At 46.4% G+C, this 15,002-nt stretch overlaps 1 protein-coding gene across 1 annotated transcript in view; it reads left to right on the top strand.

Annotated features, from left to right (window-relative positions):
- Positions 1-15,002, top strand: part of GRAMD4 (GRAM domain containing 4) — a 479,241-nt gene that overhangs the window by 428,353 nt on the left and 35,886 nt on the right. Inside the window, exon 16 of the mRNA XM_069229727.1 lies at positions 13,235-13,328. Within this exon, the coding sequence (XP_069085828.1) occupies positions 13,235-13,328 (94 nt within the window). The remainder of the gene's footprint in view (positions 1-13,234; positions 13,329-15,002) is intronic.

Below are 15,002 nucleotides of genomic sequence, written 5' to 3'. Positions count from 1 at the left end.
CCATCATGGATGGCAAAGTTTAATTTCCAGTATGTTTACCTCCTTAAATAAATGTGGGCCCTGGAAGCTTTAGGTGAACTATGAGCAAGTCTATCAAAGTCACAAGGTTGCTGGAAAGCTGCACAGCCCTAGCCTGTGTCAATCTTTGGGAATCTGTTTAGCTGACCATTAAGCGAAGAATATTAAGCTCTGAAGCCAAGTCACCAAACCCAGTATCCAGTCTTCTTGATGAGCCAACTTTATAATTTTGTCAAATTATAAATCTAAACTGAGTCAAGATCTCCAGATTTGTCACATGAACCTGTGTGTCACGCTTATGTTTTTGGACCTGAAGTAATCGTTTCAGTGTGGAAACCTTTCTTTGCAGCCATTTTTCTATCTAGGTATTTCCAGGGCTTTTAAGTGGACCATGGTCTTAAGTGAATAAATGGTAAATTAGCTTTTTTTTGTCCACAACCTGAAGAAATAAAAACTTAGTAATGTTTTGTTGCATATAGGAGCAGCCATGGATTGTCACCGGATGTCCCTTTTCAAATTGAGAACAAGATGGCAGTGGATACTCAGTTACTTGCCATATGTGTACCAGTGTTAAGGATATTATTTAATTCCTCTTGTCTAACTGAAATATCCTGTTTGTGTGCTTGACTCTAACTGTAGCAGTAATAAGCAACCAATATGCTGCTTAGTTTTTAAATGACCTTATCAACTGCTTTAGTGCTCCTGGCCAAGAAAAATATTACAAAATAAACTGTTAAATGTCATGCTGATTTCGGTTATTCTTTTTCTTGTAAGACTTTTTATTTTATTTTATTTTTTTAGTATTTGTCAAGTATGGGCTTCTATTTGGTTGTATGTTGTGTGCCTGTTGTGGAGATGTCTTAGAAATGCTAAGTAGGGCATTCCTTTTTTAGAGTAGGTCCTCACCCCTTTCATCCCACTTAAAACACTGGGCATTTTTCTTTTATACATTATCGCATTAGTGGTTTCTCTACAAAGGATATGTTTTTAATTATCTGTAATTGCATAATCCCCCACTCTGTCCATGTCCCATGATCATTCCTGACATATCTTCGGTCTTTGACAAAAATAAATGACATTGCCTATTACACTTTGAATAGATCTCAAAGGTGGCAGAGCATTACAATTATCTGCTTTCTTTCATGCGGACTGTATCTATGAGGTGGTGTTTGGTCCATTGATGTCCAAATTTCCCTTAATAACATGCACCATGGGAACTTGCTTGTCTGCAAACCACCTTTAATGCCTGTTTCAGAGTCCACTATAGTGAAGATTCTCAGCAACACGAGTTTGGCGTTTATTCCTGTACTGATAACACAGACATTTTGAAAAATTGAGCAGGTTGTCTGTTATTGGTAGACTGCTTTCAGCGCATCTAGTGCTTGACTAGTTACCACTGCATACACTTAAAGGTCTTTAAAATGGAGAGCTGATAGAGACTTCTAGCTTGCAGATTTCTTACCTTGGCAGATTCTTAACCGTTGAACTCTCCCCAGGCGTCAGACTAGATCCTGAAAATTTTTCATGAGCAGGACCCCTGCCTATCAATAGGTGGCATTGATCGTCTCTGTGTGAGGATGAGGGAGCGCCATCATTATAGGCCTCATTTTTCAGAACTTGTGTCTGGGTCGACTCCATGCCTCATCCAGTTTCCGGGAGCAGGAGGGACCCCTGCCCAATTGAAAGAATTTTATGAGGCCATGCGTCTCATTTTTGAGCAGTCTGACCCTGCCGGGAGCGCCTTTGTGCCCCACAGGGCTAGAGGGGGGCCCCATTGAGTTAAAGCGCCAGTGGCTTCTGCCTCTGTGCAGATTTGCTCTCACGGATCCAGTCCTGGATCAAAATCAGCACTGGTTGTACCACATCAACCTTACCCACTGCCGGTTCTGATGACGACCCTTCCGGCTCCTACTAGCAGCGCCATCCCAGACTCTGACACTGAGCCGGATGGGTGTCCCCTGATGCCGACTCCAATGCTGGCAGAAGCTTTGCTTCCTAGTTCGGATCCTGAGCAGTATTCTGGTGGGCTAGGCCTCAGGAAAGACTAGGCAGGTTTGCTGGACCCCTTAGAATACCAGCCATACGAAGAGGAAATGGACTGACGACGAGATCTTGGGTGAAGCCAGTGGACTGGACACATCTCCAGATACTGGTATGCTTTCTCCCCCTACCATTGCTACAGAGGAGGGAGCTTCTTATGCAACGGTGGTGAGGAGGACAGCTGAGGTCCTGGACCTTCAGCTACCTCAGTGGCATTCAAGACTAAACTCTTGACAGTGGTGCTGCAACTGGGAGCTTCCTCCTCTGAACCCCTGCTCCCATTCCATGATGCCCTTACAAACATCCTACTGAGTTCATGGTCCAAACCCAGCACAGGGACTCCTGTGAATAGGACAATATCCCACAGCTGTCGACCCACATCTCTTGATGCAGCACCCCACCCTTGAGATCTTGGTGGTCCAAGCCTCTATTTCCCATGGCTCGTTCTCTACTGCTCCCCCTGGTAAAGAATCGAAGAGGCTGGACTCATTTGGGAAAGAATGTTTTCATTCACCAGTCTTGCATTGTGGTGTGTGAACACTGCATGCCTTTTGAGCCATTATTCCCTCATGCTGTGGCACACAGTTGTGCAAATGCTGTCACAGGTCCCGGAGGGGGCCCAGGCTGTACTCTCTCAGCTGTTGCCAATGGGAGAGATGCAGCAAAGTTCATGCTCTATTGCAGACTAGACACTGACTCGCGAGGCACAGCAGTTTCAAGAACAGTGGCCCTGAGGCACCACACCAGGCTCAGGACATCTGGCTTTTCAGGGAATGGCAAGCTTCTCTGATGGACATGCTCTTTGATGACACCTGTCTCTTTGGGGACAAGGCAGATTTGGCACTCAAGAGCCTCAAGGATTCTCCTGCTACAATGAGGTCCTTGGGACCCGTGGTGGCCCCTAGCCCCTCCCAGTCTCTTTTGTGCTTTTCATGGAAATGGAAGGGGCTTCCCACTATGCCAATTCACATCCTCAACCGAGCTGCGCATGTTGCCTAGCCTCTGGGGTGCCAATGGCACGCGACCCGATGACCTCATGGGTCAGATGGCCAGCGGTCCGGTCAGTCTGCTGCCCATCTCTCTGCAGCAGCCTCTAAGCCCTCATAGTCTGCCTCTCTACCACTATGGCGGCACGATTCGCCATCACCTGCCCCACTGGCAATCCATTACTTCGGGCAGGTGAGTTTTGTAGATCTTCCAAAGGGGCTATTCCTTCCCCTTTGTGACTACCCTTCAGTCCATTCCACCATTTTTCGACTGGATGACAGACGATCATTTGTCCCTTCTCCGCAAGGGAGCTGCAGCGGTGTTGGCCAAGGGAGCCATAGAGAGAGTTCCGGTGACAGAAGTAGTCTGTAGTTGCTTCTCTTGCTACCTTTGTGTCCCCAATAAGGACAAGGGTATTTGCCCTGTCCTAGACCTATTAACCTTCTCTTCCTGAAGAAGGAGAAGTTCAAAATTATCACATTAGCTTAGGTCTTGTCTGCCCGGACCCGGGAGACTGAATGGTAGCGTTGGATTTGCAGGATGCTTATTTTCACATTCCTGACCTACCAGTACACAGACGTTACTTGTGGTTCATGGTAGGCCGTGAGCACTTTCTGTTTACCGTGCTCCCCTTTGGTCTTCCCAGCACCCCTTGGGTGTTCACCAACGTGACAGCGGTGGTTGCAGCTCATCTGCAGAGATCAGGGGTATCAGTCTTCCTCTACCTGGATAACTGGTTGTAGAAAACAGGCTCGCCTCAGGCTGTAGTCTCCCATCTTCACACAATGTCATACCTCCTGCATTCACTGGGGTTTCACTATAAACTTGCCAAAGTCACATCCGACTCCCTCTCAGACACTCCCTTTCATTGGAGTGGTTCTGGCTACAGTGAAGTTTCGGGCTTATCCTGTTGTAGCGAGTCCAGGATATTCAGGCTATGATACCGATGTTTCAGTCTCTATCCTGGATTTCAGTGTGACTGACTGAGGCTGCTGGGCAACATGGCCTCCTGCATCCTGCTAGTAACACATGCCATTTGGGATATCGGGCTCTGCAGTGGGCCTTAAGTTTCAGTGGGTGCAGCATCAGGGAAATTTCTCTGAAATGGTCCATATCTCGGAGGGATCTGCGAGAGACCTGCAGTGGTGGTTACCAAACTGTGATTGGGCCAGAGGCATATCCCTCTCCCTTCCCAACCCAGATCTAGCAGTAGTGACAGACTCATCACTCCCGGAATTGGGCGGCTGTTTGGGAGAGGTGGAGATCAGAGGAATCTGGTCTCTAGTGGAAGCGGGACTCTACATCAACATGCTGGAGCTCCATGTGATCCGACTGGCATTGAAAGCCTTTCTTCCCTCTATCAAGGGAAAGATAGTAGAGGTGTTCACCGAAAACATCACCGCCGTGTGGTACTAAGACAAGCACAAGCAGGGTCGGGTGGGGTCCTGGACCCTTTGTCAAGAGGCTCTTTGCCTCTGGACATGGCTGCAACAACAGGGCATATCCTTGGTGGTGTAACATCTGGCGGGTTCTCAGAACACTAGAGTGGACAAACTCATCTGAAAATGCCTAGCAGGTCACAAATGGCATTTCCATCTGGAGGTGTGGCGCAAGGTCTTTTTCAGCAGTAGGGAGAGCCTTGGTTAGATCTGTTACCTCCACCAAGAAAGTGCAATGTCAGCAGTTTAGCTCTTTTAATCTAGAGTGGAATTTAAGCCTCTTGTACAGCTTTCTGCCCATGCCAGTCCTGCCCAGAGTTCTTAAGAAGATCATGAACAACTGGACACAAGTAATCCATGTGGCTCCAGACTGGGCAAAAAGAGTCTGGTATCCCAGGCTGCTTAGCATGATGTTCAGTCCTTCAGTCAGACTGCCCCTTTGGGAAGATCTGTTGCAGCAGCAGGGGAGGGGTTTTCCACCTAAACCTGTCCATTCTCCGCCTTCTTGAGTGTAGATTGAGCAGCAACAGTTGACAACTTTTGACCACCTTCCCGAAGTCTGTAAGCTACCATTGCAACCAGGCGTCCCTCCCCCCAAACGGCATACGCCTGTCATTAGACGAAATCTGTGACATGGTGTACAGACAAGTCTGTTGATCCCCTTTCTGCCTCTCTTTCTGAGGGTCTACTATTTATTCTTTCTTTTGCCGAGCAGGGCTCTGCTTTGGGCACTCTTATGGGCTATTTATCTCCTACTTCAAATTTTTTACAGTTGCCTCATCAACCCTCCTTGTTCAAGTCTCCTTTTGTATGTAGGTTGCTCAAAGGTCTTACTCATCCCTCCTCTCCATCCCCATTCATTATGCCCCAATGGGATCTTAATTTGGTTTTGACCTTTTTGATGTGCGCTCCTTTCAAGCCTTTTTACAACTGTCCCCTCAGGCTTTTCACATTGAAAACAGCCTTCTTGAAACAATTTGATCTGCCCGCAGAGCGGGTGAGCTGCAGGCCTTATCATCTAAGTCACCCTACCTCTCTTTCTAGTCTGACAAAGTGGTGATTTGCACTATAGCCTCTTTTCAGCCAAAAGTAGTCACACCTTTTCATGTAGGCCAATCTATTGCCTTGCCTTTTTTTTAATGCACTCCCACGTCCTTCTAAGAATGGAGAGACTCCACCGCTTGGACCCAAAAAGAGCATTGGTGTTCTACGTTGATCATACAAAAGAGTTCCAGGTGGGTGTCCTACTCTTCATGGGGTATGTGGGTGTGAAAAAAGGTAGGGCTGTGCAGAAGTGGACTTTCTCCAGAGGAGTCATACTCTGCCTTAAAATCTGCTATGTACTGGCTAAAAAGTAACCTCATGAAGGCTTGCAAGCTCATTACACCAGAGCTAAAGCTGTGACCGCGATCAGGCCCCCCCCCCCCCCCCCCCCAGGGGAATTTTTTTTTTTCTTCCAAAAAAATAAAATAAAAAAAATAAAAGATTAAAATAAAATGACAGGGGGTCGCCCGTGGGCAGGGTGACCCCCTGTGGGGGCATATTCTTTTTGGGAGATGTTGTAGGGTTTCCCTGGGGGCCATTTTGGCCCCCAAGGAACCATACAACAACTAAAAAAAATAGATGTATATATAGATCTATATATATATATCTATGTAGATAGATATATCTATGTACATTGATATATATCTATAGATATATCTATGTAGATAGATATATATATATATATATATATAGAGGTAGATCTATATATATCAATCAAAGATTTATAAAGCGCACTACTCACCCGTGAGGGTCTCAAGGCACTGGAGGGGGGGATGGGGGAGGGAAAGGGGCTGGGAGGTTCACTGTTCGAAAAGCCAGGTTTTGAGGCCCTTCCTGAAAAGAAGTAGGTTTTGGGTCTTGTGAAGGTGGGTTGTGAGGGCGTTCCAGGTTTTGGGTGCAAGGTAGGAGAAGGATCTGCCCTGGTGGTGGTGTGTTTGATGCGGGGGACAGAGGCGAGAGAGAGGTCAGCTGAGCGGATGTTTCGTGTGGGGGTGTGGAAGGTGACTCTCGTTGAGGTAGGCAGGGCCTGTGTTGTGGAGTGATTTGTGTGCGAGGATGAGGATCTTGAAGGTGATCCTTTTGTCAGTGGGGAGCCAGTGGAGGGATTTGAGGTGTGGAGAGATGTGTTCGTGTTGGGGGAGGTCGAGGATGAGTCGTGCTGCTGAGTTCTGGATGCGCGTAGTTTGTACTTGAGTTTTAGAGTGGTGCCGGCGTAGAGGGCGTTTCCGTAATCAAGCCTGCTGCTGATGAGTGCGTGAGTGACAGTTTTTCTGGTCTCTGTGGGGATCCATTTGAATGTTTTTCAGTATACGGAGTGTGTTGAAGCATGAGGAGGTGAGAGCGTTGATTTGTTGGGTCATCGAGAGGGAGGAGTCTAGGATGATGCTGAGGTTGCGTGCGTGGTTGGCGGGGGTGGGTGCAGGGCCTAGCGTGGTGGGCCACCATGAGGGGTCCCAGGTGTTTTTGTGTGGATCAAAGAGGATTATTTCGGTTTTGCTTGAGTTGAGTTTCAGGTGGTTGGCTGTCATATATATATTACTTTTGTCAATATGTGTGTGGTTTCCCTGGGGGGGAAAAGGGTCCGACTTGTCTAGTGGCAGTTTTAGTGCCATAAAGAAGCGCAGAAGGTTTATATGCCTACTGCAAAGAGCAAATCTGTATTTTATGTAAATAGCTGAGTACATTAGTAAAGTCAGCCATTACCTGCGCTATAATACCAATGAAATGTATGTGCGGGGTGGAGGGCGGCTATGGAGAGATGAAGGGCACTTTTGCTGGGTGGTAATGAGGGAATCCGAGGAGGAGGGCGTGGGAGCACCAATAATGATTGTTGGACTGGGCGCAGGAGGTGCTAAAGACTGTGACGAATGGTATGTGACAAGGTGTTTTTTTAGTGTCTTGAAAGTACGTGCTGATTGAGGGAAGAAGCGCAGGTAAGGTGGTCTCTACTGTTGCACGTATCTCACACACACCATCGATTTTGTGACTGTCTACGTAGGCTAGTGTTTTAGAGCAACAGTTTAGCCAATAGCAGAGATGGCATCTTGATGGATGACTGCTGCCTGCACTCGGGTTATAGAGGACCGCTCTGACATAGGATCAGAGACTGAGACATCAGATACTGAGACAGCATCTGAGGGATAGGACAATGGCGCAGACTCTGGGAGTGATTTTTCAGTCAGAGGAGTCCCATGCGATAACTCCTCTTCCAGTACATTATGAGGGAGGTGATGAGGACAGTCCTGCTGTCCCTTCGCAAGCTGTTCGTGCAACTGGGTAATAGTGGGTTAGGCCAACCCAGAGAGCAGGTGAATGCGGCGGCAAGCAGAGAGAGAGAGAGTGCTCTCTTGGGAGCTCCCCAATTTAGTTCAGCCCCAAATTCCACCACCCAAATCACATTGTGGAGACATCAAAATTATCTATGGCAAAACAAACTGGTTTTGTAAGGCAGGCACCTGTGTTTTTGGTCCTGGATTCGGCGTCCATATAGAGAAACACACTAAACCCAAACATTTCTGGAAACTAGACATTCGGGGGAGTCCACAGAGGTGTGACTTGTGTGGATTCCCCAAAGTTTTCTTACCCAGAAATTTCTGTCACACAAACTACAGGAATATGCTGGGATCCACAAAATTCCTACCATCCAGTGACTCCTCACCTGTCCTGATAAAAACACTACCCCACTTGAGTGCCTACACCTAGTGGCTGCGTCAGGAATGGATCACCCCAGGGTCAACAGCTGCCTCACGTAAGGACCAACATTGACCGTTGTGTGATCTATTCCTGTCGCGGGCGCCAGGCCTACCCACACAAGTGAGGTATCATTTTTATTTGGAGACTTGGGGGAACGCTGAGTGGAAGGAAATTTGTGGCTCCTCTCAGATTCCACAACTTTCTGTCACCGAAATGTGAGGAAAACTTTGGTAGGTTTCCCTATGTGCCGGTTGAGCTAGAGGCCAAAATCTACAGGTAGGCACTTTGCAAAAAACAGCTCTGTATTTTGTCAAAAAATGGGATGTGTCCACGTTGTGTTTTGGGGCATTTCCTGTCGCGGGCGCTAGGCCTACCCACACAAGTGAGGTATAATTTTTATCGGGAGACTTGGGGGACCATAGAATAGCAAAACAAGTGTTATTGCCCCTTATCTTTCTCTACATTTTTTCCTTCCAAATATAAGAGAGTGTGTAAAAAAGACGTCTATTTGAGAAATGCCCTGCAATTCACATGCTAGTATGGGCACCTCGGAATTCAGAGATGTGCAAATAACCACTGCTCCTCAAAACCTTATCTTGATCCCATTTTGGAAATGCAAAGGTTTTCTTGATACCTCTTTTTCACTCTTCATATTTCAGCAAATGAATTGCTGTATACCCAGTATAGAATGAAAACCAACTGCAGGGTGCAGTTCATTTATTGGCTCTGGGTACCTAGGGTTCTTGATGAACCTACAAGCCCTTTATATCCCCGCAACCAGAAGAGTCCAGCAGACAAAACTGTATATTGCTTTCAGAAATCTGACATCGCAGGAAAACGTTACAGAGTAAAACATAAAGAAAAATGGCTGTTGTTTTCAGCTCAATTTCAATATTTGTTTATTTCAGCTCTTATTTTCTGTAGGAAAACCTTGTAGGATCTACACAAATGACCCCTTGCTGAATTCAGAATTTTGTCTAGTTTTCAGAAATGTTTAGCTTTCCGGGATCCAGCATTGGTTTCATACCCATTCCTGTCACTAACTGGAAGGAGGTTGAAAGCATCAAAAATAGTAAAAATGGGGTATGTCCCAGTAAAATGCCAAATTTGTGTTGGAAAATGTGGTTTTCTGATTCAAGTCTGCCCGTCCCTGAAAGGTGGGAAGATAGTGATTTCAGCACCAGAAACCCTTTGTTGATGGCATTTTCAGGGAAAAAACCACAAGCCTTCTTCGGCAGCCCTTTTTTCCAATTTTTTTGGAAAAGACAAAATTTTCACTGTATTTTGGCTATTTTCTTGGTCTCCTCCAGGGGAAACCACAAACTCTGGGTACCATTAGAATCCCTAGGATGTTGGAAAAAAAGGACGCAAATTTGGCGTGGTTAGCTTATGTGGACAAAAAGTTATGAAGCCCTAAGCGCGAACTACCCCAAATAGCCAAAAAAGGGATCAGCACTGGGGGGGAAAAGGCCCAGCTGCTAAGGGGTTAATTAAACAGAATTTCTCATTATTTGGGTATGTGTTTGTTGATGATTTTCTTTATTTTTTGTGTATTGTTTTGTGGTTCAGGTAATTGAAAATGCTTTGACAGGCCTCCCGGCTCAATGGGGGTTCCCAAATTCCAATAAAGATTTATTGGGGCTCCGGGTTCCAGAAATGGTGGTCTACAGAAGTCAAAAGATTAGGAACCACTGCAGTACAGCATACAGCAAGAGTCAGTTGGTCAGCCCGCTTCATATTGCCTAACTTCACACTGAGTGACAGCATTCAGCCCTTTCACAAAGAGACCACAAAGCAGTTCCCTTCAGTGCCAGGGACTGCAATAGCATTATGTGTTTGTTAGAAATGGGGTTTCTGGTTGGCTAGGGTATGCACCTCAGCCAGGCAGAACCTACCCACTCTAGTCAGGGCTAGGGAGTTACACGTCCAAGATAACCCCTGCACACCCCCTTGGTAGCTTGGCACGAGCAGTCAGGCCTATCCCAGAGGCAGTGTGTAAAGCGTTTGCACAACACACACAACCCACATGACGCAAAATGTACACCACAAAGTAAACACAACACTGAGCTATATAAAAATAATCTGTATTGCACAAAACATAATTAGACCAACATTACATGTAATTAATACCCTGCTACCTTAGCAGTTGTCAGAATATTACACAAGTCACTAATATTCTGCAAGAATATGCAGTTGTCACATTAGACCATGTAAGTACTCAGGATTCTGCAACACAAGCAGTAGTCAGGAATTACAGTAAAAGATATATGCACTTGTCATGAATATTTCCTAAATACTCATAGAAGGAACAATAGAGAGCAAATCACATAAAATACATATCAGCTAGACATGCCCATACAGGAACATTAGCACATATACAGTATGCAAGGCCATGTAAATACACATCCCTAATGCCCGTAACAACAACACTGGTAACACATGTAGGCCAAGAGAGTACCTGTTTCTGAAGAAGAGGCACTCCTCGTGCCTAAGAGACAAGCACTGGGGCCCCCGGCGCTCACATGCGCAAAACAGGGGCATCTGACGCTTCCTGGTAGAGAGGGGCGATCTGCACCCCCTCTACAATGAAAAGACCGGGCCCCTCTGGGGACCCGTGATCCTTGGGGGCCCCCAGGCCTCTAATGGACCTCTCTGAAGGCGGGGCCCAAAAAGCCAAAGATTTAGAGTAACCGGGGCGATCACGCCCCTAGCGCAGTGACCAGGGGAAAGGGAACTCCCTTTCTCCCCCGCGTCCTGCTTGCAGGGAGGCAGCCGCCCTTGTCCGCGGTGCAGCTGCCTAATGAGGAAGCGGGGGAAGCAGGGGCCTCCAATGAGGCTTTTCACCTGTTTCCCTAGGCGGCCGCACCCGGTCTGGTTTCTGCCTTCCCTCGTCTGCGAGTGAAGCAGCGTCAGGAATGGGAGCCGAGGTGTGCCCCGGCGGTGCTCTGAAAAGGGGCGCATCACCCGGGGACACGGTAGGAGCATGCAGGCTCCTTCCTTTACCTTTGTGAAGTGCCCCGGGGCACTAGAGTCAGCGCGACCCTCGCGCTGCAGTCGAGATGCAGCGCCCGGGCTGCGGCGGTAATTAAAACCAGGGAGAGGCACCGAGGGGCTCGTTCATAAACCCAGGCTGCGGCGGTGACTTTTTGGCAAAAGTCAAATGCTTTTCAAAGCGCTAGGGCAAAGCTAAAGCCCGGGCTGCGGCGGTGATCTTCCTGCAGTAAGTCAAGAAGGAGCGCTGTTCCCAAGCGCTTTGCCAGAATCTGCAGAGATCGGTGCAGGGGTCAGGGGCCACACCACCCCGCCCCTGGGAGCAAGCAGGACACAAGGAAGCACAGGGCTGGTGGGCCCAGCTACAGGCCAGCACAAGGGTTGCAGATGGTGGCAGTTCCTTCTAGTGACCAGGCAGATCACAGATCACAACAGAAGCAGCAGTCCAAGGTGGTTTCTTGGTGAGTCCATTCATCAGCGTTCTGTGTCCAGGTTCAAGGTCCAAGAATGTTCAAATTGTGGGGAAAATTCCCCTGTACTTATACTGGGTTTACAGTGTGTTTTCCAATGGTAGGGAGAGGAGGTTCCAGCCAGTTACAACTGGTTCTGGGAGTGCCCCCTCTGTCCTTTCAGCACAGGCTCCAAACATCTGTGGGGGGTTAACGACCCTATTGTGTGAGGCCAGGGCACAGCCTTTACAAATGCAGGTGTGCCCCGCCTCTCCCTTCTCTCAGCCCAGGAAGGCTATACAATATGTAGATGCACCTCTGTGACACCTCCGCCCTCCCTGTGTTCAGGCTGTCTGAGAAGTATGCACAAAGCCCCAACTGTCAGTCTGCCCAGACGTTGATTGGAGACAAGCTGCAAAACACCAAAGTTATAGGCACAGATAAATGCCCACTTTCTAGAAGTGGCATTTCTGTGATAGTAATAAAAAATACACCTACACCAGTAAGCAGCATTTCTCACCACTATAACAACCATACCAAACATGCCTACGCTACCCCTCACAAATCAGACAATACCCCTTACACATAAGGCAGGGCATCTCCAATGCAATCCTATGAGGAAGCAGCACTCACAGCAGTGAGACACCAAGTTAGGCTGTTTGTCACTACCAGGACAGGCCACGCTACATGGCACATGTCCTTCCTTCTACATACATGGCACCCTGCCCAAAGGGCTACCTAGGGCGTACCTTAGGGGTGACTTACATGTAGTAAAAGGGGAGTTCTGGGCCTGTCAGGTAAATTTAGATGCCATGTCCCTGTGGCAGGAAACTGCGCACACAGGCTTTGCGCTAGCAGGCCTTAGATAGGTTTGACAGGCTACTTCAGTGGGTGGCGCAAGCAGCGCTGCAGGCCCACTAGTAGCATTTAATTTACAGGCCCTTGGTATAGGATACCACTTTACAACGGACTTATAGGTAAATTAAATATGACAATCAGGTATAATCCAATCATACCAAATTTGTAAGAGAGAGCACATGCACTTTAGCACTGGTTAGCAGTGAAAAAGTGCTCAGAGTCAAAACGTCAGCCAACATAAGTCAGAAAACAAAGGAGGCAAAAAGCAAAACGTCTGGGGAATGACCCTGTAAAAGGGCCAGGTCCAACAGTGTTTTTTGAAGCTAAACAAACATTTGTGCTTTAGTTTTTTTTTCTTTCTTTAGGGACCATCAACTTCCCCAACAAAACAGTTTTGCAACAATGACAAAACAGACTTTGACTAAGCCTAAAGACTGGCAGTCAGTGTGAGACATACTGCATTTGCCAATGAGTCTTTTTTAATTTGGTTTGGGCATAGCATAAATGTGTTTCTCTGGTTGATAGAGGTGACTCAGGAGTATTTTTAGTGCTTACAGAATGTGTTTTACACTAATAAGTAGAAGGCCTTACATCTTAAAGGAATATACAATTACACATACGCATTTTGTATGAATTCTAGTATTTACCTTCGATTTACTAGATTCTGTTCACCCTTCCTCATGTTTGTTTGTTTGTTTGTTTTTAACCTGCTAGCATGTGAAAGTGGCTGGCGTTGTTGCCTTATTAACCGGGACAGAAAAATGCCTACAGACTACATTCGGAATGGAGTTCTTTATGTTACAGAAAAGTAAGTATTGTCCTAGTGAATTATATATTTGTTTATTATGCATTCACCATGATTTGGTCACTTCAAGCTATGCAAAATGCAGCATTTGACTGCTGCTTCTTTTTTACAGCTGCCATGTAGCAGTTTCTTTTCTTCATCTAATTCTGAAACAAGTCTCTTCCATTACTGATTTTTAATGGAGAAGGAACTGAGGAAGGATCAGTCGGTAAGACTCCGATGTCACAGGGAACACCAGGATGCAGACTTAATTTATTTCAAGCTTATATTTGTATGGATTTGCAGACATTTCACCACGAGGTAAACGCTAACACTTTCTCAACGCTGGTCTTTTCACCGTGGTGATTGTCCTTTTTTTTTTTTTTATTTTATTTTTTTTACGGTGCCACCTACTCACTGGCATTTCGCTACCTTCAGCTGCAGTACTGTTAAATGAGACACTGCAGTGCAAGTGGCTAAATTTCCATCTGCAAAAGATACATGGCACAAAGTGTGCATACCATTTCTATTTTATTTTTATTTCTATTTTACTTTGTCATTCTTTTAGCAAGTAGTTCAAGTGAGAGGTCTCACCATGTCCCTTTGAATATAAGTATATATCTAGCAAGTATCTTCATGTGCCACTGGGTTGCCTCAGTGTTAACCTTTGGTACTCACTAAGGAGCTGTCTGGGAGATGATAGCAAGAGCCTCTTCCTACTCCTTTCTGGGATCCTTTGTGGTGAAAGCTTAGGGGTAGTGGTGAGGGCTCACCATCTCCCCTCTTTCACTCTTTACTTCCTGTAACAGTCATGGGCTACTATAGTCTCTGAGCAAACCAATATTTCTGTCTTCCCTGCAGAACATGGCTGGCTGTCTTGGGAGTGTCGCTCATGAGTGGTTTACCATATTTCTGGGTTCTACTTTGGTTTTTCTCCTCAAGCAACTCCTGAGGGGTTAAGAATCTCGACTTTCTTAAAATCCCGTCATCTAAAAAAGGTGTTTGGAATCTGCAAACTTTGGTTCGGGGTGTTGCAGGGCTTGTTTTTTGCTAAGAGCTTTCATAGTGCTTCTGGAGTCTGATAAGGCAAAAGACGACTGCTGCTGGATTACTCTGTTACTGGAGGTTTTGTGAAAGTACTGATTGCTCTTAAATCTTGGACTACCAAAGCAACTTCAAGCACTATAGAAATTGGACCACCTCCCCCAGGAGAAGAGGGGTCCACAGCTAGAAAAAAGAGGGTATTAGTAACAATGTGCCCTGTGTCGCCTTGAACATCTGGACAACCAGGACAGGATACCAAGCCTTTGCAGCAAAAGGATGAGACCTCAGCAGTCCCTTCTCTCCTGATTTGTCCAACATAGAGCTTTTGAGTGCCACGTTCAAAGCTAGTGGGGGGACTGCAAAAACTATGGATCCAGTGATGTCCACCTGAAGGATTTTAAGCTCCAAATGAGTTTCTAAAGTAAAGCTATTGACTGAGGTAAGTCTCTAGGCTTTGCCTGACCCTTGCTCCATTTTAAGCAGCCTGGATATGTTTTAAGCCCCTGTATAGCATACTCAAAAGGATAGCTTTGTGTTTTAGGTTTACCATTGTTCACATTGATGCTTTTGGCATTTTTTAAAATTTTGACAGTTTTTGTGTTATTTTAATTATTACATTGTTGTCTTCTAGTACACTAATTTACGAATTTTACC

Source organism: Pleurodeles waltl, chromosome 4_1 (genome assembly GCF_031143425.1).
Source record: "Pleurodeles waltl isolate 20211129_DDA chromosome 4_1, aPleWal1.hap1.20221129, whole genome shotgun sequence".
Classification (NCBI taxonomy): domain Eukaryota; kingdom Metazoa; phylum Chordata; class Amphibia; order Caudata; family Salamandridae; genus Pleurodeles; species Pleurodeles waltl.
The sequence above is the reverse complement of the archived record's forward strand: the minus strand, read 5'-3'. Positions and strand labels throughout refer to the sequence as shown.